This window comes from Melospiza melodia, chromosome 2 (genome assembly GCF_035770615.1).
Source record: "Melospiza melodia melodia isolate bMelMel2 chromosome 2, bMelMel2.pri, whole genome shotgun sequence".
In the NCBI taxonomy this organism is placed as follows: domain Eukaryota; kingdom Metazoa; phylum Chordata; class Aves; order Passeriformes; family Passerellidae; genus Melospiza; species Melospiza melodia.
The window spans coordinates 80,321,427-80,347,298 of NC_086195.1; the positions used below are offsets into that span (position 1 = coordinate 80,321,427).

General features: G+C 42.9%; 1 protein-coding gene across 1 annotated transcript in view; it reads right to left on the reverse strand.

The window, feature by feature from the left end:
* Positions 1 to 8,183: 8,183 nt before the first annotated feature.
* Positions 8,184 to 25,872, reverse strand: part of LATS2 (large tumor suppressor kinase 2) — a 46,898-nt gene continuing 29,209 nt past the window's right edge. The window contains exons 3-8 of the mRNA XM_063149021.1: positions 18,467 to 18,599; positions 15,035 to 16,572; positions 11,745 to 12,327; positions 10,946 to 11,128; positions 9,677 to 9,783; positions 8,184 to 8,975 (exon numbers count right to left, since the gene is read on the reverse strand). Of these exons, the coding sequence (XP_063005091.1) occupies positions 8,481 to 8,975; positions 9,677 to 9,783; positions 10,946 to 11,128; positions 11,745 to 12,327; positions 15,035 to 16,572; positions 18,467 to 18,599 (3,039 nt within the window). The 3' untranslated portion in view covers positions 8,184 to 8,480. The remainder of the gene's footprint in view (positions 8,976 to 9,676; positions 9,784 to 10,945; positions 11,129 to 11,744; positions 12,328 to 15,034; positions 16,573 to 18,466; positions 18,600 to 25,872) is intronic.

Genomic DNA, 25,872 nt, shown 5'->3' on the forward strand with positions numbered 1-25,872 from the left:
GGCTGGAAGGGGTCCTGCACATCCAGCCTCCTGTGCTGAACTCAGAGCAGGCAGCATAAGGTCACTTCAAGGTGTCTTCCAGGAACCAAAGCAGGAATGTGCTGGAAGCAATTTACTCTGCTTTGGCAAAACCATGCATCAAATCTACTGATTCTTGAGCCAGCTGTTATAAAACCCTCCAAGATATTGCTACACTGAGCAATTAGAATTTTTGCAGCTTGCCACCAGGTTTCTCACCCTGTGAAGGAGATCCTGAAGTGGGCTGAATGCAAGCACAAGAGTAAAACACTGCAGAGAGAGGCACTGCTGTCAGGGTTGCTCAGCAGGCTGCCTCCTGTCACCTTCAACCTGCTTGAGGTTCTTCATTTTGCTGTGACTTTGAGTTACAGGCTTCAAGGTTGTGACTGTATTAACTACCAAGGCCAAGTGCAAGGCTGCTAGGAATATGGAATTGGCTTTGGCTAGGGAGCTACATAAGGCAGGGGTTGGTCTTGATTGCTATGTGGAATTTGAGTTCTTTGAGTCAAAGAACACCAGGAGGCCCTCCATCAAACAGCAGCAGTTAATGGGGACATGAAATATGGAGGCACCCCAGAATGTTTTTCCTTGTGGGCATCACATGCCACTCTTAACCTGGTACCTGTGAGGCAGCGGACGTGCCATGCTTAGCTGTGACAGTAAAGACATAGACTTGGCTATCACCCTGGTGACTCCATGTCCCCTAGATGTGTCCTTCTGTAGCAGCAAGATGACAAATCTCCTAGGCCATGACAATCCATGCTGCTTTGCTACTCCCTGGCCCTGTGTCAGGCTGTCCCAACGAGTGGGGACAGAAAAACATCCCTAGGGGATGGGACATTAGTCTACTAGCGCCACTAGGATGGGCACAAACGCTTGGGTACCACTTGGCTTTAGGAGTGAAGCACTGCTGTGCTTCTGCCACTGCAGGTGTAAGAATTCCTGCCCTCGCACCACGCTTGCCCCTGTTCATCTGCTCTGGCCCTTAAACCTGCCAGCTCTAAAATGCTTTCACATCAATACCTCTTGTCATCTACACTATTCTTTACCTTCCACTGGGAAAGCTGCCAAGCACATCTGGGCTGTGGTTTCTTTTGAAAACAGCACTAACAAGACATTCCTGCATTGCTGCAAACATGGAGCCCCTTGGGACACCAATTCCAGCCACCACTGTTCCCCTGACTCAGCCACAGTAGAAAAGAATGCTTCCATATCAGCAAACCACAGCATTTCAACAAACTAAAGGAAACTGCACAGCAGTGTCAGTGCCTCAGCTACAGGCTGGGGTAAATAGCCTTTGCTTGTTCTCCTCTGGCACTTCACAGAGCGACGTTCCCCAGCGATCGGCTCGGCCACGGGATGGGCTGTGTGGAGCAGGGCCAGCAGCTTGGCCAGCCCCCACTCAGGCTGAGGGTGCTGCTCTCTCTGCTCCTGGTCTGTCCTCAGCATGGGACACCCTGCACTGATGGCACTGCAGGTACTGGCTCCCACCACCACATCCTCAGAACTCTTCCTGCTGTGATTCCCATCCCTAGCCCTGGCTCGAATATGGATTAAACTTCAGAAGAGGGCAAGAAGATTGATAACATCAGAGCTCCATGCGGGATGAGGCTGTCAGTTAAGTTCATTTTAATTTCAGATATTCGTTGGATTTGTTTGACCTCCTTTGTTATTTTTAGAGCTAGTTTAAGTTGGCAGGTCCTGCTATGTGGGAAATTGAATGTTAAAACAATCCTTCAGGCCTAAATTGGAATGCACAGTTGGAAATTTCCAAGAAATTGTATTTCCAAAATCCATTCTGGAAACTTCAAAATGACATAGTCCCAGTAGTTCATTTTAATGTTTGCAATTCTGAATATAGTGTGTTAAATAAAAAATATAAGCCCTTTGCCTTTTTACTACATTTTTGGGTTTGATTTCTTTGGAAACAAAATATTTTTACCATGTTTTTGATATATGATTGTAAATGCGCTGGTAAGTTCTGCCAAAATATTTCCATTTTGTCAAACCAATATTTTCCTATGTGAAGTATTTTCTTTGGGGGAAGAAAACCCACTAAGGATTTGAATTCACCTCCTTCTGCCCAGGGATTTGGTCTCCAGCATCACAAATAGAGTTCCCTGAGGGGAACAGCCTGTCCCCAGCCAATCCCTGGGAATGGAAAGACAACTTCCTTCTGGGAGATACTTTTATTTAGATAATTCTACCAGAATTAAGCATTTTGGGGGGCAGAGCACTGACATGTGTCAGTGTGACAGTCCCTCTGCACAGCAGGGACAAGGCACACATTGAAAAGATGGATACAGAAAAGGCATTATTGCTCCTCTTGGTGACATGCCATGGGTGTCCCACCACATTTGCAGCAGATCATCATCATCATCATTCCTATCAGTGCTCTGCCATTTATCTAGCACTTCTGCTTGTGAAAAGGTGCCTGATCTGTGGCAGTCACCTCATTCACCTATGACTGTACAGGTGCACATTTTCTGAAACGGGCTCCTTTGAGGTGAGAGTTGTGTTCTGGCTGTGCACAGCTCTGCTCAGTGGTGGGCAAAGGCTGGGGAACAGCCAGGGTGGTCTGTGCCCCAACACCTCAACAGCTGCAGAATCCTCCATGCAGCCCTTTAGCCATACCTTCTTTCAGGACCTTTTGGCTGGCACTGTCTGACCATGCCTTCCTGCAGCTGTGGTACAACACTCAATGGTGACATGAGTCTTCTGTGCAGGGCCACGATGCCAAGAACCACCACAGAACCCCCAGAGCCAGGCTCCCAAGGGCTTGGAGACCAGCACATGTGGTTGGTGACAGCCATCTTCCATTTTACCCAGCCTCAGGCCCTTGTGCTGGGGGGGGATGTGCCACCTCTGGAGGCTTTTCCTGGACAAAAGTCTGACTGGCCAGTCCCAGTGTGGGCTGCAGCCCACAGTGAGCCAGAGCTTGGACTGCAGATCTCCAGAAGTCTCTGCCAACTGTGGCATTTCTGTGCTTCTATTATCTGTTCACCCCTGGTCCCAACCAAAGCAGATCCAGCTGTAAAGCCAGCCTTGATACCCACTGCTCTTCCTGCCAGTCCCTGGTCAGTTTGGCTACCTGCAGTCTCCCTGGTTTCCACCCAAATGAGTTCCTCCTATAAAAAACCCCTTCCTTTTGTTGAGTTCTGTCATGATGTCAGTGTAAACCACACTCTACGCAGGTGCTTTTGAAGCTGAATTTTGAGTTTTCTTACCTGTTAGATTTCATGCCTAGAAAACCAAACCAAAAAAACTCTTACCCATCCTTCAATGTTGAGGCAAAGCCAAACATATAAACAGCTGGAGAACATACCTGTGAAGTATTGGACAACTGAGCTTTTCATAAGAATGTGCCAATGCACACTTTTGTCCTTGTGCCAAGGTCCCAGTAGCAAAGTTAGACACATAAAAGGTAAATGTGTGTTCCCTCCTTTCCTTTTTACTGGTTGTATTTTTGAGCCCGATCAGTCTCTTTTTAGTGAAATTAACTGCTTTGAAATTGGCATCAGATCAGTAAAAGCCACAGGCAGTTGCTGAGCTGAGCTTACTGCTGCTATTGAGGCCAAGAATGACCAATGCCATGGAAAGCAGCTGTCAAGAAGACACAGGAACTCATCAGAGCATGAGGCCACCATGAGAGCCTGAGGAGAGGCTGCCCTCAGGAGCAGTGATTTCACTTGCAGACTTTGCATTACTAAAGCTATATTGCATTACTTTAGTGGGATAACTTTGCCATGTTACCAGATGACCTGCAGATCCTTCTCCTTTCTAGTTCAGTTTCTCCTCTGGCCACAGAAAGCTATCAGGGCTCCCTTTGGAAAGGAGCAGGATTATGCAGCCAACTGTTGCCCTGAAAAAAGAAAGGAAAAAACCTCAGCCATAGCTGCCCAGCAGCATAAAAGCAGGAGGAAAAAAAGCACTATAACTTAGAACAAGCATATTTCTGGGACAGTTGATGTGGCCTTCACAGGAACAGCCAGTTTAGGGGAAAAGCTTTCCATCTGTGGCTACACTTTGTGGCACATGGTGAGCTCCTTTGTGGCACTTGGCTGGGCAAACCAGCAGCCTCGGGGTGAGCTGTGGCTGTGCTTTGCTCCAAAGCAGCCCAGGGACAGAGGTGGTGTGGGAGCAGGGCAGCAGTGCAATGTACCCTTCCCTGTAGAGCAGCACCCAAAGCTGCAGGCCTGGCTCCCTGAGGACTCCCTCCTGTCCAGCAGGACTCCCTGGGATGGCTGCTATGTGCTCCCAACAAGGGCCAGACCAACAGGAGGTGCCAAGAATGTTCTCCCCAGCACGTGCATCCACACAGGGTAACCACTGCACACTGCAGCAAAGGCTGGACCATCTTTTAAAGTCCTTTTCCTGGCTGCCACTCACAGCCTAAGAGGATCAGCTATCTCCCTTGGCCCACGTGTACCTCTTGCACATTCAATTTCCCCATCCCTTACAACTGCTAAGTACCTGGAGCTTTCTTGGGGCATAGGGATGAGACGGGCTGTGCCTTTAACTCTATCTTTTGAGCCCCACTGAAGTTTGAGAAACACTTCAGACCACTCAACGTCTGCTTAATGAAGCCCCATTTTCTTCACACATTTAAAAAATAATAGGTGCTGTCACAGGTATTTTTCATCTCACAGCACTGAAGTTAAGGCACTTCTGAAACCGTGAGAGCTGCAAGTCAGCCCATCCATCAGTCTGTTCAAATTTCTGTTGTCCATGTCACCAGGCTCCAGTTTCTTCTGCAAGGCCTGGAGCTACTGTTGCATTTGCAGAAGGTGATCCCAGCTTTATGGATCAGACCCTCTGTTTGTTTTGGTAAGATGGAACCCAGGACTCCGTTTTTACAAAAAGCTGCCCACTGTTCATTCACTGCTCAGAACAGAAAGACGGAGTAGGCACAGTTTCCATGTTCTTAGCTGCAGCAGATTTCTCTGCCAGGAAAAACATTTTTACACTTTTTTTGGGGTGTGTGTGTGTGAATGGTTGCTATTTCTACATTATCTATTCTTAAGATTATTTCCTGTAGGAAAGATTTATTATTTTTAATTCCAATAGTAAATTTAGTAACAGTTGCCATTTTCTGCCAATGTTTCTGCATTTGGGATAGGACCAAATTATATGTTCTAAATTCCTCTTCTCCTCGCAGTTTCTCTAGGAAAGCTTTTAAGGCAGTTATTTCATACCTCAAAAATTACAGGGAAAAGAATTTTCTTGTGCTCGTGAGACCAATTTTCCATCCAGTTCCAGGCTATCGCCTGCTTCCTGCATAGCCTCATTCTTCCATTTCCATTTAAAAGTCAAATGCTTCTCTCCCTCATTTAGCTTTCATGTTGCTCAAGCTAGGCAACTGGTTTTAACTTCCACTGCCAGTTCTTTTGCATCCAACTAGGAATAATTTGCTTCTCAAGAATTGCTGCTGCTGCTCAGCAAATCTGGCCCTGCTGAAGAGTACAGGTATGAAAGGTTTGCAGACACTCCTTTCTATTACTGGCAGCCCTGCTATATAAAGTTTTCTGGGTTTTTTGTTTGCTTTGTTTTTTGTTTTTGTTTTTTTCAGGAAGGGGTATTTTAATACCAACCCTGAATTTTTATAACTTCTGAAAAGAAGATCCTAGATTTTGCAGGAAGTTCAGCAGAAACAAGAATTAGAGCCAGCCTCAGAAAGTGGCACAAGGTTTACTTGTCCAAATTTTATAAAACTTACTCCCAAGTTGCTGCTTACCTCTGAAATGTCTGCAAAGGATGAGAGGCTTCCACAGACAGTGCCTGATAAACTTGAAAGATTGGTTTTTCAAATTAGTTCTGTAGGTGAAAGGGGAGTTGGCTTCTGTTCCCTGCAGCATAGATTGTAAATCAGTAATGGTGGAAGCACCTGTTTCCTTCTGGGCTGGTTTCTCTTGTTTTGCTTAGTTGCAGATATTCTGTATGTGCAGGTGAATTATTTACATTTTAGAAATGAATCAGAGGCAACAGCCAAGAGGGGGCAAGCCAGCGTTGTGGCTGCCCTGGCAGCACCACCACTGCACAGGAAGTGACTGTGTTCAGTTTTATCCATTTCATTCCATATCTATTCCATCCACTGACCTGCTCACTCCAAATAAGTTTTATCTGGAATCCTGCTCCTTATTCTTAAGGGCCGTTGAGGACAGAGGAAATAGCCTGAAGGTACTCTGAGATTCCACTTCAAATGCTGCAGGAGAGATAAGATTTGGATCTTACATTTGTAGCTCAACCCCATCAATAACATTACTGAAAGAAATTCACTAAAACTGCTGCCTTAAAGGAGGATTGAGTAACACATAAACACATGGTAGATTTTGATTCAGGTTTTTAATAAATTCTGCCAGTAGAAGCTTTCAAAGGCAATGATATATCAATAAATAACAGTTAAATTGAGTTCCTGAGAAAGAACCTACCACATGAAAGAATGTCAGATAGATGTAAATAACAAAAAAATGGCATTACTATATAAAAAAGCAGTAATACTGAATCTTACATAAACTGTCACAACACAAGCACTGCATACCTCAGAACATTCCTTTCATACAAATGTAAACAAATACACAATCATTTTTGTTTAGTTTAGGCTGATGAATTCATATGTTGTTGCTTAGATATCTAAACAATGGATAGGATAGGATATGCTAAAACATTAAGGAATAATATGTGGAATAATATACGGAAAAAATAATGAAGCTCCAGATTTAAAAATAAAATAAAGCAAAAACACATTAAAGGAGTGTTTTCATCAAATGTTATTAGGTCAATCACTTTAAATAGGACTGTTACACTAATCTGAATTACGGATTTTTGTGTGTGTTTACTTATTTAGTTATATATAATATATATGCAAATATGTATGGCTTAATTATCTTTAGTATTCTGATATCATCTTGAATAATTCTCACTTATACATACAAGAAAAATGCATATTTTAACATAGTTAAAAACTGATATTTCAAAGTATGCCTATAATTTGACAGAAAGGAAGGCCTATTGTGCTCCATCACAGCAACATTTTAACTCTAGACAACGGGACAGAATGACCTACCAAATATGCCAACATTTTCCAATGTCAGTGCCTAAAACATTAGATCTTAAATGGATACACATGTGGGGTCTGATGTCTGGAAAGCCACATACCTCCAGGTTCCATAGGTGTCTGTGGAGCTGCAGGCACCCAGCCTCAGCCTCGCTGCACATGGGGCCTCGGCACGTTATGGGAGCCCTGCGCTGGGAGATGCTCCAGTCTGGATGCTGTGCTGCCTCTGCCAGCTGGAGCCATGGCCTCTGTGCTGCTCCCTGCCTGAGCCACGGCCTCTGTGCTGCTCCCTGCCTGAGCCAACCCCATCCAGGCTCTCCCCACAAATCTGCTCCATTGTAATGTTCTGGCTGCTGATCCACGTTGGGAAATGCGTGTGCCCGTGGCATGTGCTTGCTAAAACCATCTATTACATCAGACCACAACATCACTACTCAGGTATAACCTTTGCAATCTGTTTTACAAAATTAATATTGGATACAATCATAAGAGGAAGCCATCCACACAATACATTATCAACACACGGTTTAAAATGGTCTAATTTTAGACCCTTAGAAAAATGAATCCACAGGACCTGCCTGTGAATGGCAAGAAAAGGCCATTTCAAATAGAAAACCACTGCTCATGCAACATTCTTCACACACTAGACAATGAAATCACACCCAAGTTGCCACTTGCTCACACTTTCTATTACACTCCAATAAGCAGAAGGAAATAAAGCAGCTTTAAGGTTATGTCACAATTTTGAAATGTGGAAAATACATATAATAAACAAAAATCACGGTGTGAATACAATGGCATCAGTAAATTTAGAAAATTAGAGAGCAGTTTTCTTTTTTTCATTTTTCTTCTTCTTTTTTTTTCTTTCTTACATTATTGCACAGACCTTTCATCACATGTTCTTCAGCTTTATGCATCTTCCTAAATGTGAAGTAAGTGCTATGGATAAAATAAAAATGTAGAAAAGAAGAACAGCAGCATGATTTGTCAAAGTTAATCCCTATAATTTAGTAGGAAAAAAACCCTGCTATAAACAAAATATAAGTGCTCTTTACTCATTTAAAAAACAACGCTGACAGTTGCAGAAGTCTGTAAGTGTTAATCTGAATAAGGGGGATGCTGACCTCAAATAAAATAGGCCAGAAATGACAGACTGCTGGCCTTGCAGATTTTGGTGAAGACCAGGATTTCAAGTGTAACTATCAACAAAGTTATTTACAGTAGAACTGACCTGAACTTTCAAGAGTGCCATCTTTAGGAACTGGCCCTGCAAGCTTCTTTTACTCCCCAGGATGTCTCCAGCCTCAGCTGAAGGTACACAAGTGCTGCAGGATCAGCTCCTAAAGGATCAGTTAAAGGCCCTATTGGATTTGAGATTAGTCTTATCTAGAGTACTCTTTACAATAATTTACACATATACAGGCTGACAAGCTCCAGTCTGATCTACCACACCTTTGTCTTCTACATCAGACTTCTCAGACTGGCAAACTTCCATTCCAGAAGGTTTGGGATACCTGAACGGATACCCGTTGTCATCAAAGAATCTTCGGAAAGTAAACTCATAAAAAGCATGCTCTGTGTGTTTGTTGTTGGAAGAGGCTAGTGGATCCCAGGTCCTGGTGCTGTCACCACTAGCATCACTCCAAGGACTTTCTTCTTCAACTGGATCAAAATTTGAAGTGTCCATTGGATGGCTGATCTTTGGAACATAGGGAGCTGGCTGCCTACGGATATCGGTAGAGAAGTCCATAGAGTGAAAGAAAGAATGGGCTTTAATATCATCTGCTCCATTTCTTCCAAGCCTGTCCTCAGCAGCACAGCAGAGCTTTGTGATCAGATCAGTTGCCTCAGGGCTCAGCTTGATCTGTGAGGGAATGTGCAGTGTGCTTTCCCAATTTATTACCTGCAGGTAACAAAGGTATTAAGGAACTTCTGATCTGGAAACAGAACTCTTCCAATGGCTAACATGAACTGTACAGGAGTGCACACCTAACGAGTCATCTCACAGTCTGCACAGTTCACAGCTTCAATATTGCAATTCCTGTTAGTAATTACTCTAATGAACCAGAAAAACATTGTTGGCTAGCAGACAAAAAGAACAATACCATTTGTTAAAAAGGCAAATTCCTTCCCGAATATTCCAATAGTCAGATTTGAGAACATACTCAGTTTACACAAAGGAATTACTTCTCTTTGTCGCCAAAATATAAACTAGGAAAAATGGTCACAAGACAGATCCTCTCTAAAAAAGACCTATCATTGCTCAATTGTGAAACACTTATATTGCCAACTGCAATTGTCACTGGCATATCAGGTACTAATAGGCACCCTAAGGAATTAAACGGATGAAATTATGCTTGAGAAATCACAATTCTGCTAAGAAGACTCATAAAACTAATATCTATCTCTGCAGCTGGACAAGTCAGTTCTAGTTGATATTCAGTGTCTTCATTTACTGGCAAAAGATGTGTGCTTGCACAGAACTATTTAAAATCAGGCTTTTTTAACCATTACTCCTTTCCCTAGCAAAAGAAAGGGGAGTAGGTCTGGGAAGGGAAGGGTTAAAATTTTGCTTCCACAGACTGGAACTTTGCTTCAACTTACCTTCAGCTGGGTTTCTGTGGGTGTAGGAGCCAGGAAAGGAGGCTGTCCCACTAACATCTCAAAAAGGATGACACCAACACTCCACCAGTCACAGAGCTGAGTGTATCCTGAAAGGCAAGTCAAAAGGTTGATCTCCACTAGCTAAGGGGAATGTGTATAGACCTGCTTGCAATTAAGTATTAAAACATACAGCACAAACTTCTGCCTTTTCTCAGACAAAAGGTTTGTGACTTCTGCTTGCTGACCTACTTTACTGCTGTTTACTTCTAGTAAAGATCTAATCCTGCTGTCCTTGAACCTGGCTGAATAAATTCTCAAAAAAAGTGAGTCATGACACTGTCATTAAAAAGAAAGAAGGAGGGGTTTTTTGTGCGCAGTCCCACAGCAGCACAAACTGAACCTCAAATAACAAAAATGTTTAGCAACTGATGTCCACCTTAGGTTCAGTGGAGATGACTCCACGACTTTGAAAAGCTGCCGAAAGACACAGCCTGGCTCTACAGACAGAAGAAAGCCACATACAACTCTCTGAGCAAGTTACAAGCAAAGGAACAACTTTAATCATTTAAGTGCTGTGAACAAGACCAATAAGGTGTATGCTTAAGATCTGAAAAAAAAAAAAAATTAAACATTGATTTCAATGGAATTTGTGTAATCAAATGATGTAGGATCCATTGTGAAATCTCTGTTAGAGAAGATCAGGCTTAGGATCTAGTTTGCAGACAACTCTGAACACCTAATCTCTTTGTTACAGTGACCATGTCAGTTCTGCAGGGATAGTCACCAAGTACTGTCCAAATTCCTCAAGCTAACCTTGTGAATGAAGGGTGTCCAGAGTAAATTCTGGAAAACTTTCTGTTGGGTTCCACAGGCTCTGGCTGGGAATATGGAGGACATATTTCCACAAGTTTACGTAATCCACGCTGAAGTGGCCCATCTGAATCAGTGATCCAGAATGTCAGCTGGCTACTCACTGGTCTGTGTAAACTTGATAGTTTTACTCCATGAGTACAGATAATCTGCTTTATACTTGAAAAATATCACTGTTAAAATTATCCAACATGTTTATAAGCAGCCTCACTCAAAGGCCTCAGAGGGTGGACACACAAAGTATGGCCACCCCTAGTGTGGTGATGCTACACACTGGAGCATCAGGAGTTCTCCTTAATCTAACTGTTTGTGGCCTTCAGAATGGTAATCTTCCAAAGCAGCAAGATAATTCAAGGAAAAAAAAATAGTAAAATAGGACAAAAATACAGGTTTACCTACCTTTACGAAGCAGGACTTCAGGAGCAATGTAATTAGGGGTTCCAACTAATGAGTGGGCCAGACATCTCTGGTGCTGCTTCTTAGCTCTTTGTTCCAATGTCTTCAGCCTATCTCCACATCGACAGTTGGACACATCATCCCAAAGATCACTGGGCTCCATGCTGTCTTGTCTGATGTGGCTCCCTTTCATATGGGAGAGAAAGTTCACATTTGTGATCATAAAACTTGACACACAAAGAGAGAAGTTTTTACTCAGATCCAGAGCCATTTTCTACTCTCATTGAAGAATGGCATTTGAACTTTAAACATTAAAGCCCTCCCATTCTGAATTGGTTTTCCATACAAAAAGTCCAACAAAATCTCTCTGTCTCAGCACAAGAAAGTATAGTTCCATATGGAGGACACAGAACTATGGAGTATACTTAAGTTAGCTACACCAATTGTTTATATCCTCTTTGCCAACAGACACCAGAACTCAACAGTACATACAGGAGATATATGGACTACTCCAAATCTGTGATTAAATTATTTCCCCAGCAAAAGAGACCCTCCCAACAAGTATAAACTGAAAAATTACTGCTTCTGCAGTGGGCAGCCACATTACTGACAGGGTTTTGAACAGTATTGGAAACAAAAGAACTGGAAACAAGCTAATTGAGTGAGTCAGAGAGAGACAGACACATTATATTGCCATTAACTGTTTGTCTAGTTTCCTGATCTGGCGTTCCTGCCAACAAGTAGGTGCTTGTTTCAAAACAAATAACACAATAGCATCCTAGAAAAAGGGTAAAAATATTACCTTTCTGATAGTATTTTGAATTGTGAGTCCACCTGAATCCAGTACACAGTCCAAAGTCAGTCAGTTTGATATGCCCATCGAGGTCTATCAGAATGTTGTCAGGCTTGATATCTCGATGAATAAATCCCATTTTGTGCACACTCTCTATGGCCAAAGTGAGCTCTGCAATATAAAATCTAGCCAGACGCTCTGGGAAGACCTCCATCCGAATCAGCAGGCTCATCATATCCCCACCAGGGATGTAGTCCATCACAAAGTACAAATTGTCTTTATCTTGGAAGGAGTAATAGAGTTTAACCACCCACTCATTGTCTGCCTCAGCAAGTATGTCCCTCTCTGCTTTGACATGAGCCACCTGATTCCGGTTCAGCACGTCCTTCTTCCGCAGAGTCTTCATGGCATACAGGGCATGGGTGTCCACTTTGCAGGCCAGGCACACCTCTCCAAATGCACCAATACCCAGAGTCTTGATTTTCACAAACATAGATTTGTCCATTTTGGCCCTTTTAAGTCTGTTGTAGTTGGACTCCTTCTGGTAGAGAATTTTCCTCATTTGTTCCTGTTCTGCTTCACAGAGGCCTGCCTTTACAAAGGAAAACAAACCACAAGAGCTATACCATTATATTCATAGCAAGAGAAAAACAAATGAGCATTCCCAAAACACATTTCTCAGAAAAATTAACCAAGAACCAGAAAAGATGAATTTGTGAGGGATATATTCTCTTGTCTGTCGAGGTATTTCTGAAAACTCACTGTGCCCAAAGTTGTTGCCTGAATTTGCAATATCTGAGATTGGTATGCCTGTCTCTTTTGGCTGAACAAGAAGGCATAGGGCAATATTGTCAGAGAGGGGAATACAACATAACAAACCTGACCTTGGGATATGGTTTACACCTTTCAAATGTGCACTTTGCCACTGCACTCCACCATATGTATGTGCACTTAAGCCCAGCTTAATTTAAACCTTAAATTAAAACTTAAAACTATGTGCAGCAGTTCACTTTGTTCATGGTTTCCCCACGGCAACTCACATTAGCAGTTCCTACCTTGGGTGCTGTTTGTTTGGTTTTGTGTTGTAATTAAAAAGCTGCTTTTGACCTACACATTCCCAAGTGCCTTGGAACCTCCTTCAGAAATTGTGTTTCTTCCTCTGCCATAAACATCCTCCACTCTCAAGGTTTTAGATCTCCTGAGCATCTGTTCTATAAACTTCTCTTTTTCCCCTCCCAAAATAGGCACCTAAAATCCTCAGCTCTGGTCTCCCCTCAGCCACTGCAGCCCAGACCCTGGTGCTATTTCCCTCCTAAATGTATCATTTTCCCTCTGCACCCAAGCTGTAGAACAGCTGGCCTGTCCACCTTCCATCTCCAGAGAGCCTCCGAGTAACTGCAAGTAACATTTCACAGGGCTGTCGGGAGAAACCTCCCGGAAAAGAAAGAAGCAGCTGGATCCAACCAGATTTCCCCCACCTTTCAAGACAGAGCCTGCAGAGCGCCAACTCTGCCAACTTCAGTGTCTGGCCCTCTGATGAGAGCCACTGGTGGCCTCCACCAGCAAAACCCCTAGGCTGACCCCAGGCTCCTCTGACAACTCACTCTTGCAGCATACTCTTTTCTTTCTGCACACCCCAGATCCCAAATCCTGAATTAATTGGCATCAACTGAACTACTTCTGAGAGAAAGATCAGTGCTTGATGAGAAGGGGCCATTGGGAGGGTGAAGGGGCTGAAGCTCACTGATTAGCAGGCTAGAAACCCAAGCATACACCCACAGGGCTGCTGCTTAGGCTGATTTAATTTCACATCTGTAGTCTAGGTATTTAAAGATGAATGTGGGCAGCCAGACTATGCAATGAGATCCTCACAGTATAAAATTAAATCTGTATGAATAAAGGATGGGGTAAGTCTACAGAAACTAGCAGAACAGGTAGGATGAAGTTTCAGACTGAAGGAAAAAGCCAAATCAAAACAAGAAATACTGTTTTTGAAATTAAAGATAACTACATCAATCCATAATAGAGGAAATATTTACTTTTTAGGGTAAAATAATGAGTGCGCTCTGTTCTTGCTAATTCTAGAATAATGCAATATTAAGATAGCAAAAATCTCCTGCATGTGTATTTTCAGTCAGTGATAAGGTTTCTAGGGAAAGGAGTTGTTTTTGTTTACACCTGAATTATCTCTGAGTGAAGGAAAGCTGAAGAGTCAGAAGAGAAGAACTAGTACAATTAGATCCTGTAATACCTCTCTAGAAATTATTCCCTACCTCAGTCTCAGGAAAATACTCAAGCGACACAATATAACCTGTACTTGCAGTGAGGACAAGCTATTAACTGTCAGTAAAATGCCAACGTTTCAAGAGATTTTCCAAGAATATTCTCTTAATTCTAACCTCAGTAAACAAACTCCTGAGTTTTCTGGTGCAATGTGAGCATCGAATCAATTGCCTCTGGAAACTGACTGTGCTAGGGAAGATTGGGTAGTTAGTTAATTATTATCCATTATGTGTTAATGACAGCTTTTCTTAGAGCTTATCCTTTAATGCAAAAGTAGACTAATCATATTCCAGTCATGCCTAGGAAGAAAAAAACCCTCTTCCTCTTTCAGAAGTAAAAATTAAAAACACAACTACCAGAACAATCATCAAAGCTTGGCAGCTTTGTTTTAAGCAGCACTATCAGAGAGTCAGCTTAGATTTGAGAGCTGCAGTTAGGCATGAAAGAAGTTCTATCACCCAAAATGCATCTCCCGGAGACCTGCCTCTAGAATGAGTTCTGGCAATGGTCCCAAAATCAGTCCAAGTCAGACCAATATGGTTACCTGCATGACATTATCACTTATATGTGTTCAACAGACAACTTCCAGTCAAGTATTACACAGTCACCTGAAAATATGGCACAGCGACTGCCAAGCTGAACCATGGCTTTGGTGAATGGGCAGCAATCATGGAACAGTGAGGAGGAACTTGAGCAAAGAGTTTTGCAAGAGCTGCCAAAGTACTGCCAGAATTATCTCAGCCTCAAGCCTGCATTTTAAGTTCTTACCTATAATATGGGGGGTTTTTGCCTCATTTTACTTTTCTGGTATGAACAAATATCATTTCACATCTCAGGTTTTTCAAACAGCCTCCCAGACCTGCATCCACACTTTTAAGGGGATACAGTCTGGTATAGGGAGGTGTCTGATACCTACTACTTCAGTGGATTCTGCCTTTACAATTTTTTTTACAAATTAAAAACAGCAAGAATCAATTTGACCCTACTAGATTTTACAATAACAGAAAAAGAATTACTTTTGCCATTTCTTGCTCCAATTGTAACCTTCTGTTAATTTTCTGCTGGTAGGTCTTTATGACATTCTCTACATGTTGCTCCATGTAGAACTTGAAGGCAAAAGGTGAGTAGCTCTTTATCCGGGATTCTCGCTTTTCCTCATCTTTGCTATTTTTTCGCACAGGCACCGGAGACGTCTGAATCTGCTTTTTATCTTTGCTTGGTTTTTCAGCTTTAGCGCTCTTGCTGCTTTTGTCATTTCTCTCACTGCTCTCTTCAGCCTTGTTGCTTGTTGAAGTGGGGACCACACGCAGAGTCTGCTCCACGCCGGTGCACAAGCAGTTGATATCAAACTGCTCAGAGGTGCCAGGAAGGAACAAATGCTTGGGATAGGGCGGGGGTGGACAGCGCAGCTCCTGGTTACCGTAATCCACATCGAGCTGGTAGGCATTAGCTGCTCCAGGCGGTGGCACGTGCTGCTCCATGATCTCCAGGCCATCCACAGCCGGTGCCTGTGCCGGCAGCCACGCAGGGTGGGACGGTCCCACTGCAGTCTGAGGCTCTGGTCTCATCACGCGCATGCTCTTCACTGGCTGCAGGATATGAGCTGACGTGACTGCCGTGATTGTGTTTGGAGACGTGATGGAAGGATCGGGTTTTCCTGGAGGAACCTGTCTCATAGACACGGTCACTTGTGGCTGTTGCTGGTGGTTGTTGAAGGAGTTTGTTCTGCTTGGCACTGCGGCATCAGGTCTGAAGGATACATGTTGCCGTGGAGATGTTTCTATTCCTGGGTTTTGTACAGAATCTCTGCGTGATGGTGTTGCTGCCTGCCACTGCTGAATTTGAGGATTATTCATGTCATAGAGGTCCATGTTTAGGCTGTTTCTAGATGGAGTCAGTAGATTTTGTGGTGGACTGTCTGAAAAATCATTAGCAAAGGCTGGACCTCTGGATATCACATGCATTTGATGAGAAGAAGGACTTGTCTGCTTGTGGTGAGAATGTGAGATATACAGGCTTGCTGGTGCCTGCTGAAATGCATGACCAGTGTTGTTCTGAACAACTGCCCCTTTATTTGGGAGATTGGCATATCCCCCCTCCTGCTGCATCTTGTTTTGGAAGGATGGACTCCGCTGAACACCATATCCCATAGGTTCCCCCTGCACCATCATGTGCTGCCTGGTGTAATGTTGGCTGTTGCAGCCATGGGACGCCTGCAGCTGCAGGGCCTGACTGCTGTGATTAGCCACTGGATAATTAATCACAGAAGACTCCATATTTGCAGGGTATGCTTTCTGCTGATGGCTTGTTGGTGTGCTGTGAGTGCCTACTCCAGAGGGTCGCTGCACAGGAGCAGTCATAGCTGAAGACTGAGAAGTAGAGATTAAATAGTCCATGTATGGCCTGGGAACCTCAGCAAGCATATTTGCACCTTCTGCTCCAAAGCCTGTCCCTTCATAGGCTGCATTACTGATCTGATGGTAGGACGGAAAAGATTCATTTGATCCTTCAAAGCTTGGCCTGCGGGTTACATTATTTGGCACAATACCCTTTCCTTTATAAAAAGAATACAGAAGAACGTTAGGAAACAATTCAGGTGAACCAATGACTTTGTATTACTCATACATCTATACATACATACACACACACACACATACACACTGCTCAGGGAGTATGTGTTTTAAAAACACCTTTCAAAACCCAAATTAAACTCTCTGAACATTTAAAGTTATAGGTGCCAAGTATACCTACTGATAACGGTGCCAGATCACAATAATGCTCATGCCAGGAATCATCAGGGAGTCCTATCAAATCATGGAAATAGAAACACAAATTCCCTAACTATGAACTCATCAGACTACTCTACAGCCTGTTCCTTAAAGCTGGACCAGTATTAGCAGTCATTGCTCTCAGACAGGAGGAAGCTAGAGAGCAGAGTGTTAAATACAACAACAGGAGACAAAAAGCTCCTGGAAGGACTTTCTATACAACTTAAAGTCAATATTGCTATAAACTACTAGGCCATCACAGAGTCCATCTTCTGCACAGCGAGCCACCTGCTCACACTGGTTTTCTGTTTACATCTCTCTCTTCCATCATTCTCAAAAATCCCTCTTTCCTTCTCCTTCATTTAAACAAAGGCATCATACAGTTTGTCCTGTATTCCTTCCAATGTGTTGGACACTGAGTACCCCTTCACATTACTCATCTTCCATCTGTTGGGAAGGAAAATCTTTCAGGGTGTCAACATATTAATCTTAGCTTGAAGAATGTGCAGAGACAAGACAGCAGCATTCCTACAATGGAAGTGTCAACGGTACTTTTCATCAGTTCTTTGATCTGAGGACAAATTGCAGGTGTATAAAGCACTGGCTGTGCTAAAAAGACAAGGGAAGACTGTGCTGCTGTTATGTTTTTGTTCCCCTTCTGCTTCTTTAGCTCTCACAAATTACAGGACTTGGCCCATTTATGCCTAGACCATTTCCTTTTAAAATCCTGACTTAAGAATAGCCATACTGACATACTAACAGGCTTGAACAGTGCATTACAATTATATACAGCCAGCAGTACAGCACACCCCAGCTGAGCACAGCTGCTGACTCCTCACCTTGACACACAAGCCCTGCTGCCACAGGGGCACAGGGACACATAGGGACGTGCAGAGCATTAAGAGAGGTTTCTGCACACTCTCTGCACAGTGTGAGTGTGCACCACACTAAATGATACCCTCATAAAGAATGCAATGTTTTGAAATGGAATCAGGCTGAACAAATAACCAGAGATCTTTGAAGTGAAATCTATAATTGGCAGCTCTTTCTCCTGTGATAACACAAGGCCAGCATTACTGAGGCTGTTCGTACAGCAGCACCCCTGACAGCTCACCTGCTGGGACACAGTGAGATGCACTGAATGAGGCTGTAGCAATCCTAAGCATCTTAAGAAGTGGCTACCCTGGCCTGGAAGTGGGAGGCAGCTAGTAAGACCCATTTGTCATCTCTGTCAGCAGGATTCATCCTGAGTCTTGGGGGCAAGCTGACTTTGCTTTCCCTTATCAGAGGCCACAAAGCAATGTAGCAGCAATAACTGTCCTTCTTTGGGACACATAATTCAGCTGTGCAAATAATCTTGATGTCAAGAGAGATATGATGTTCACCTCCTAGATTTGCACAGCAGTAAGTCTGTTCTGGTAGAATAGGGGAATATTTGGATTTGAACAACAGATTTCTGTTTAAGAAGGTGGACTATGAAAGTGAACACAGACAACTCTTTGGAAGCAGGTGAGCTGTACTGAGGTTCCAGCCCAGCTGGCCTTGCAAGCTGGCACTGTCTCCTACAAGACTGCTGTGGAACACTGCTGTCCAACACTTCTCCCCAGCAGTGATCCTACTTTAAAAACTAGCTTATTGCAAGAAAGAAGAACACAATAAAAAAAAAAAAATCATGCTCACCTGGTGAGGTTTGCTTAATTACACGTACTATCTGTTCATTTCTGGGATCCAAGTAGCTCATCTTACTGATGTACTCCAGGGCTGCCTCAATACTTCTGCTCCCTGTCTGCTTCAGTGCCCGGACAGCCATCTCCTGCAAAGCACACAAGAATTGAATCACGTTGTGACAAAACTCAAGCACTGCAAGCTGAAGAGCAGTAAGTGTTCTTACATTAATAGGAGCATTTTAAACATCAGATCACACCTGCCTGAAGCCAAATGGACTTGTATTTTGAAACCATTTACAGGCCTTACACAACTCAAAAATCATAAGAAGAAAATAACAAAACATACAACCTACCCAGATTCTAGCAATTAAAGAAGCACCAAATTAAAATGTGTATTTCAAGAGCCCTTAAAACAATCTTTGAATAAGGTATGGAAAAGCCAGCATAATTTCACACTGGATGAAATGTAATGTAATGTAATGTAATGTAATGTAATGTAATGTAATGAAAATTTAGCTGTTAGTATTTGAGAGCATGTCTCTTAGTCACACCTGAACACAGTAAAAACTTTATCCTTTCACAAATACCACAAAGAAGCTAATTAGGCAGGGGTTGATTTCTGCTCACTACAGTCCACAGGGAAGAAAAATTGCTGTTTTCAGTACAGCTGGGACATCATCCACTATTTGTTTGGAAAATTACTGGGCATCCCAAACTGAAAGCTACAGTCAGTCTTTTTAGCTGTATTTTATTAACAACTATGGTTAGCAGTAGTTGCTGCTGCTAAAACTACTGTAGTTGTTAGCAGCAACAACTACTGCTAGTTGTTGCTACAGCTCCTAGCAGTTTGTTTGTACTTGTAGCTTGGGTATATTAAACACTTTTCAATGACTCAAGCACCATGTGGTTGCAAAGCAAAATTCACAAATCCTCATGAGGCTCCATGGTGTTTTCTGAAATGAAGGAGAAATTGAAATCCAGAGCTTTAATGTCGAATTTCACTCACAGAACTTCATCCATCAAAAAGCTGGATACCTACTCAAAAGTAGTTGCTGAGCATCTTTCTATAATCACCTCCAAAAGGCAATTCATAAAATAGGTATAAGAGGAGATAAACCCTAGTGACTTAGTGACGTGATAAGAGAACTAACTTGAACTAAACTCCCAGTTCTTAGACGGCTGATCCCGAAAGAAATGAATGCTACCCCCAAGGATTTGCCTGCAAATGTCAGTATCCTATTCTCTTGCCACTTTTATTATTATTTTTAGGGGAATTCTGTCATGACAACCTGCCCACCGAGCGCTGAATCAGAGGGAGGTCGTGCCTCCCTGGCTCGGCTGCCCGGTTGCAGATGTGGAGCCGGGTTGGCACTGGAGCGCGGCTCTCCCAAGGGTCACTTCTGGGCACTGGCTGGCAGTCGGGAACTCCAGCTGGAGCAAAGGGCAGCTTTGCTACTCTGTACACTCAAATACCCGCTAATTGTTTACTCAGCAAGGGAGGCCCATCTCAGATGACACCAATTCACACTTAGCACAGAGCCACATGCTGGAACTTGGCATCTTGTTTTGCTTTACTCAGACCCCTCCTACTGCCCCCAAAATGGCAGCAGTTCCTTCATTAGTCAGAGGTTCTGCTTGTGGAATAGCTATAGCAAGTTGAATATTTTTCATACAATTTATGACTCATAATTCATAGAAAGGCAATAGTTGGTTTCACATTTCCTATAGCTGAAATACTTCACTGGCATCAACATATTACTAAGGACAATTTTAAATCATGAGGAAAATATTATGTATGAAGGAAAGAATTTCCCACAATGTTTTTTCCTCTTTCTTTTTTTCTTCTTGTGGATACATTTCTAAAGTATTAGCAAATGCACATCTTAGTACTCACCATTCTCATCATCCAGGGACACTGGGCTTTTACAGCCCCGTTCCACATGGCTGCTAACATACTCTGTCCCATTTACAGCAGCTGGATCTAGCCTTAGGTCACAAGTCTAAGTTTCCTAAATTAAATGTTCTCTATAAGCACATTTGGGCTGGTTTGGATGTTGGGTAACAATTGTATTAATGATTAATAAAACAGCCCACATGGTCCATTTCTCCCTCTCTGATCTGTGCTGGCTGTATATCATTCAAAGGGGCTAAAATAGGAGAAATGTTATAATCTCTGAAAGCATACTGTAACTTTCTCCTCTTTTGCCATTGTCTGTGTCTGAAAAGCAAAAGTAAAAACAACACTGGTCTTCCATGTTGAAGTAGAAACTGCATGTTCTACCTTCAGCACAGTTTTAGGAGACTCATATTTCAAGTTCAGCAGGAATAATGTGATGGAACAGGCACAACACATTCCACTGAGCACAGCTGGATAACCTAAGAGGCCAGCAAGAGCTTGGGACCAGCAGGTGTGTCAGTGGCAATCTCACCCTTGCAAGGCCCCAGTGCAACAGCAGCCCTGTGCTCCAGCTCCCCACTTTCACTAGGTCAGCTCCCACCCTCCAAAAGGTTTCCTCCTGACACACCCTGTTTGCTCAGCATTTACATTACTGCTGGAGAAAATAAGTAGGGAAAACATGAAGTAAGGAAAGGTAACAAAAGGAAAAATGTTTTCCTCAGAGGCAAATCACAGATAATCACATTTCTCCACCCAGGAGATAAATCCCTCTAGGGCATGTGATACTCAAGGAGAGTGGAGGACAACAAGAAGGCCCAGCAGTGTTGCAGCTGGCATTTACCCTCTTCTGCATCATTCTTCTTATTGCCACTGTCCATGCCCACAGCTCTCTTCTCTCTGGCAGTCACCTGAAAAGAGCTCCATTACCTCCAGCACCTTTTCCTTAGGGACTGAAGACATGCTGATGTGTGGCTGAGGATCACAGAGAGTGTGCTCTGAGGTGGCTGCTGGCTCCTGAGGCACGGGGCCCTTCTCCTTTCTATGTGCAACACAGGGATGAGCTCTGAGAGCAAGGGAGCATGGCTGGCATGAGGCAGCAAAGGGCTGGCCTCCAGGAGCCTGCTGAAGGAGAAGTTGGTTCCCTGCTGGCAGCTGGGGCTGGGGCCTGGGCTGCATTTACCAGAAATCAATATAAGGACTGTTTTGAAGTTGAGGAAGAAGGGCAGAAGATGGATTAAACAATTATACTCGTTGGAAAGCAGAGGCTTAAGTGAGATGGAGAGTGTTTGTGAGAAGCAGCAGAATGGCTCAAAAAGGGGGAAAATCAATGCCAAAATCTTGCAAATCAATACATAGACAGTGGAAGAGCTGAGGAAATGAGGACATACACTGGGCGAGGATAAAAGTGCCCAGTTAGAGTGACACAGATGGAGCTGTCTTGATTTTATACCACTGGAAGGAAAGTACACTTCAGAAAGAGAAGGGAAAAAAAGGAACCAGGAATGAGCCAGGGGGAAAAAAGCACTTGGAGCTGCAGCCAACTCCAAAACACTCAAGTAGGCACAGGATCAAATCCAGCTTCCACTGAGGTCAACAAAGATTTCCATTAACTGCAAGGTACACTGCATCGGGCCCTCTGCTTCAGATTGTTTCCCTTTCACGAGGCCAAGCGCTGTCAGCCCAGCACGGGTTGAGGAACTTGGCTGCTGGCTGGGCTCTGCTGCCCCACAGCAGCTGCCAGGCCCACGGAGAAACACCAGCCCCTGGCAGTGTGCACAGAAACCACAAGAGAACAGAGTGCTCCCAGCCCCAGCTCATTCTCTATTCCCTTTGGAAGATTCAAACTTCTCTCCATGCAGGGCTTTTATGCACCTTTTTGCTTCCAGACATCACTAACTATGGATGAAAAAATCAACCAGAAAAAGTAAAGGTGAAGAGCTACAGGGGGAAAAATGCGCATTTACAATTAACTCTACCAAAGCTGTAATTAATTGAACATCTGCAATATTAAAATGAGGTTTCGGTGGTCAGCTATGGTTCTGGACAGATCTAGTGGAAAACCAAAGTCAGGCCATGAACCACAAAACAGACTGAGGAAATTGCAGTATCCCAAATTTGTGGACTCAAATAAAAAAAGAGGAGGGTGGAGTTTCCCAGGTTATTCCTACAGTGGGCTACCTAAACCTGACTGCTGCATGGTCCACATGCTCTCTGTTATTTCCCCAGTCTTACACTGGTAGATGGCAGCCTTCCAACAGATTTCAAGATTTTGCTGGAACGGAGGCCACCTTTGAGCTCAGATGCTCAATAGGAGAAATCCTTGTTTGATGGTAAACAGATATTTGGATTTGTGCACATAAAGACTTCATCTCACTCTGTGCTCTGCAGGCAGTGTGAAAGGCTTTCCCCATTTTACCCTCCTGCCTGGCTGCACTCCATCGGCATTGGCAGAGGTTTGCGTTCTTGCTGTACTACAGGGTTGTCCAGCAACATTTTTCATTCAGAAAGCTCCTCGTTGCCAAGATGTATTTATCATCCAAGTGAAGATTGCACAAGAGGTTACAATAAGTAAGACTTTTTCCCAAGAACATTGTGTCTGAAGGAGACAATAGGTCCTCCAAAATTTGGCAAGGGTAATTAATTGCTAGCAACAACAAAAATTAATTACTTGCTTTCCATTCACCAAGAAGGATGGCTGACAGATGCAGGAAACAGATACAGGTTCCCTGCAAAATGAAAAAAAACAAAGCTCATGCCAAAAGAGATGATCCAGCATTGATTACAAGCCTTTCTGTGATAGCCCCCCATTGCAGAATTTTTCATTCATTATTTTAAACATGCAAAACCCAAGCAGTTCAGGAAACAATGTGTACAATGTACTCTATCAGAACTGCTGCAGCCCCACAGAACAGAGAAACCTATTTTGCATTATTCTCTCTCTGTAATTATTCTCTAGTTGGACACTTCATCCAATTTTGCACTTGACTTTTGTTTTGCCTGTTTTCAGGTTGCTAACATCAGGGGCTAAATTTTGCACATAAATTCCCATGCCTACCATAACCTTGATTAACATATTCTAGCTACATAATTAAGATATTATCCTGAGTGTCATTAGTGCTTTTCAGTTTTAGTGCATCAGAAAAGCAGGAGGAAATTAGCAGAGGCAGAAACCTACTGAGTGCTGCAGCACTGCTCAGTCCATTCTGAAACGATGTGATCCATTCAGAAACTAATAGATATCTGCCCCATGATTAGTTAGGGCTGTTTTCTGCCCCAGCTGCTCCTGTTACAAACTCCTCCAAGCTATCCTGCTTAGGCAATGATAGACCTCCCTCCCAGCCTAAATTATGCAGGGTCACTTTACTGCCTCTGATTTTAGTTTGGATTGTCTTTTCACAGCAGTTCTGCTGTTACCTACAAAGTGAGCCCCCTTCATCCTAAGGGATTCCCACAGCTTGGCCTCCAGGGCTGAATTTGTGTTCTTCTCTTAAATGGGAATTTTGTTCCCTTTATTGGCGTAGTAGCGCATCTCTGTATCAAGAAAGATCAGACAGGGACATGATTTTGATAAGAGGTGGACACCCCATTCTTGATGACATGCCAACAGTGGTGGAAAAGTCATCCTTGTGGTAAAGTCACTTGGGGCTTTAATCCTGGCTTTTAGCCCTTACAGCATTTCTACCTTTTGTGCTCCTGAATTATTTTTAATTCTGCTAGCACTCCAGCTCTGAAGGTCATCCATTCTTTTGGCTGGATGTTTTAGCTCTGCTTTGCATTGACTATGCATTCCCACCTCACATTGTCAGAGTGCTTCCTTCCTTCTTTTTTTTCCCCTCATACCAGGCTTACCAGGGGTTAAAGTATGCAGAGGAGACACACTGCAGCACATAAAACTAGGCAGACAGAAAAAGAATATAGACACCTCACAAAATGTAAGACTCACTAAATTAAATCACTTCAACACACGAAAAAAACACATGACTGTGAATTAGGAATGGGGAATTGCAGGTAAGGAACAACTTTAACCAGATGTTTTTTATACACATTTTCAAGGGATATTTGCAGAACTAACAAAGGGAGTATGTGCAAAAGACAGAGGAAGGATTTTATAAATGATACAGTGCTCTGGTAAAGGCCCTATCAGAAGAAAAACAAATAAAAATAAATCTAATGTGACAGTCATTGCTATGCCACTGCTCATTCTATTTGCCTTCCACCACTTTCAGTCTTTATTTAGCCAGTCACCTACAGAAGACTGGTATATTTACTACTCTGTTTGTACAGCACCCAGTACAATGGGGTCCTGTTATTGTGTTTATGGCAGCAGGATAACTTACTGTTAAAATAAGGCAATTAAATCCAGGCCAAAATATACAACTTGGAGTACTAGGCAAAAAGATGGTGGAGGGTGGAAGTGTCAGTTCTACTGGGTCCCAGCACAGAAACCCTTGTATCATGATCACCACAAACCAACTCTCAAATGAATTGCCTTAATCCTTAAAGCCACAGAATATGACACATCCCACAGAATCACTACAGTTGCAAAAGTCTTCCACTCAGTCCAACTTTCGACCAAACATCACCACATCAACGAGACCCAGGGATGGTGACTCCACCACCTACCTGGGCAGTCCACTCCAATGCTTAATCACCTTTTCTGTGAATAAATTCTTCCTGATGTCCAAATATATTCCTTCCATAGCTCTATTTGCTATTGCTATGGAAAGAATCAGACAAAATAAAACAACAGTAACTAGACCATCTGGTTACTTTTTTTCATTTACAAAACCCTTCTTTTGGTGATTAAAGTGTTTCTAATACCATTTAGGATTTAAAACAACTCTGGATGGTTAAAAATCAAACAAATGAACCAGACAAGTGATACCAATATTTGAAATCTATCACTTTAGTTTTTGTATTTTATTAGCCCTAGAGTGAATAGAAAGTTCTCTCACAAGTATCACAGAAAAGACTTTTCTACTGTTTTTTCTCAGCTGCTTCTCCTTAAGTTGATGACTAACCAAAACTATTTATGTTCTTCCAAGACAAGAAAAAAATGCTATATAGATTTAGCAGCAGGATAACAGCTACCATAACACCTTCACCATCTTATAAAGGATAAAAGAGAAAAAAAACCAGAGCTGAGAACAGCAACTGGAAATATGACATAACTTCTCGTCAGATGTCTCAAAAGATACCAGTTATATCAAAATACTTTTTAACAGTATGCAACTTATACTTCCTAGCAGCATAGAACTAATTTTATTTTTTTTCCTGGTATTAGTTTGTTTTTTTAATTAAGTCTGTATATTCCACTCCCCCACCACAGCTCATTACAAGACACACTGTGTTTGGCCATGGGCATTTCACAGGGGACACCTCCCATTTTATACTACAGTCCTTGTGCTCCACGAGTTGTTCAAATACAGCTCTTCCCCTGAAAAGGAGAGAGATGAACTTCAGGCTATAAGCCAACCCACGGTCCTAAAGTTAAGACATTTGGAAATAAACCAAGCACGGCT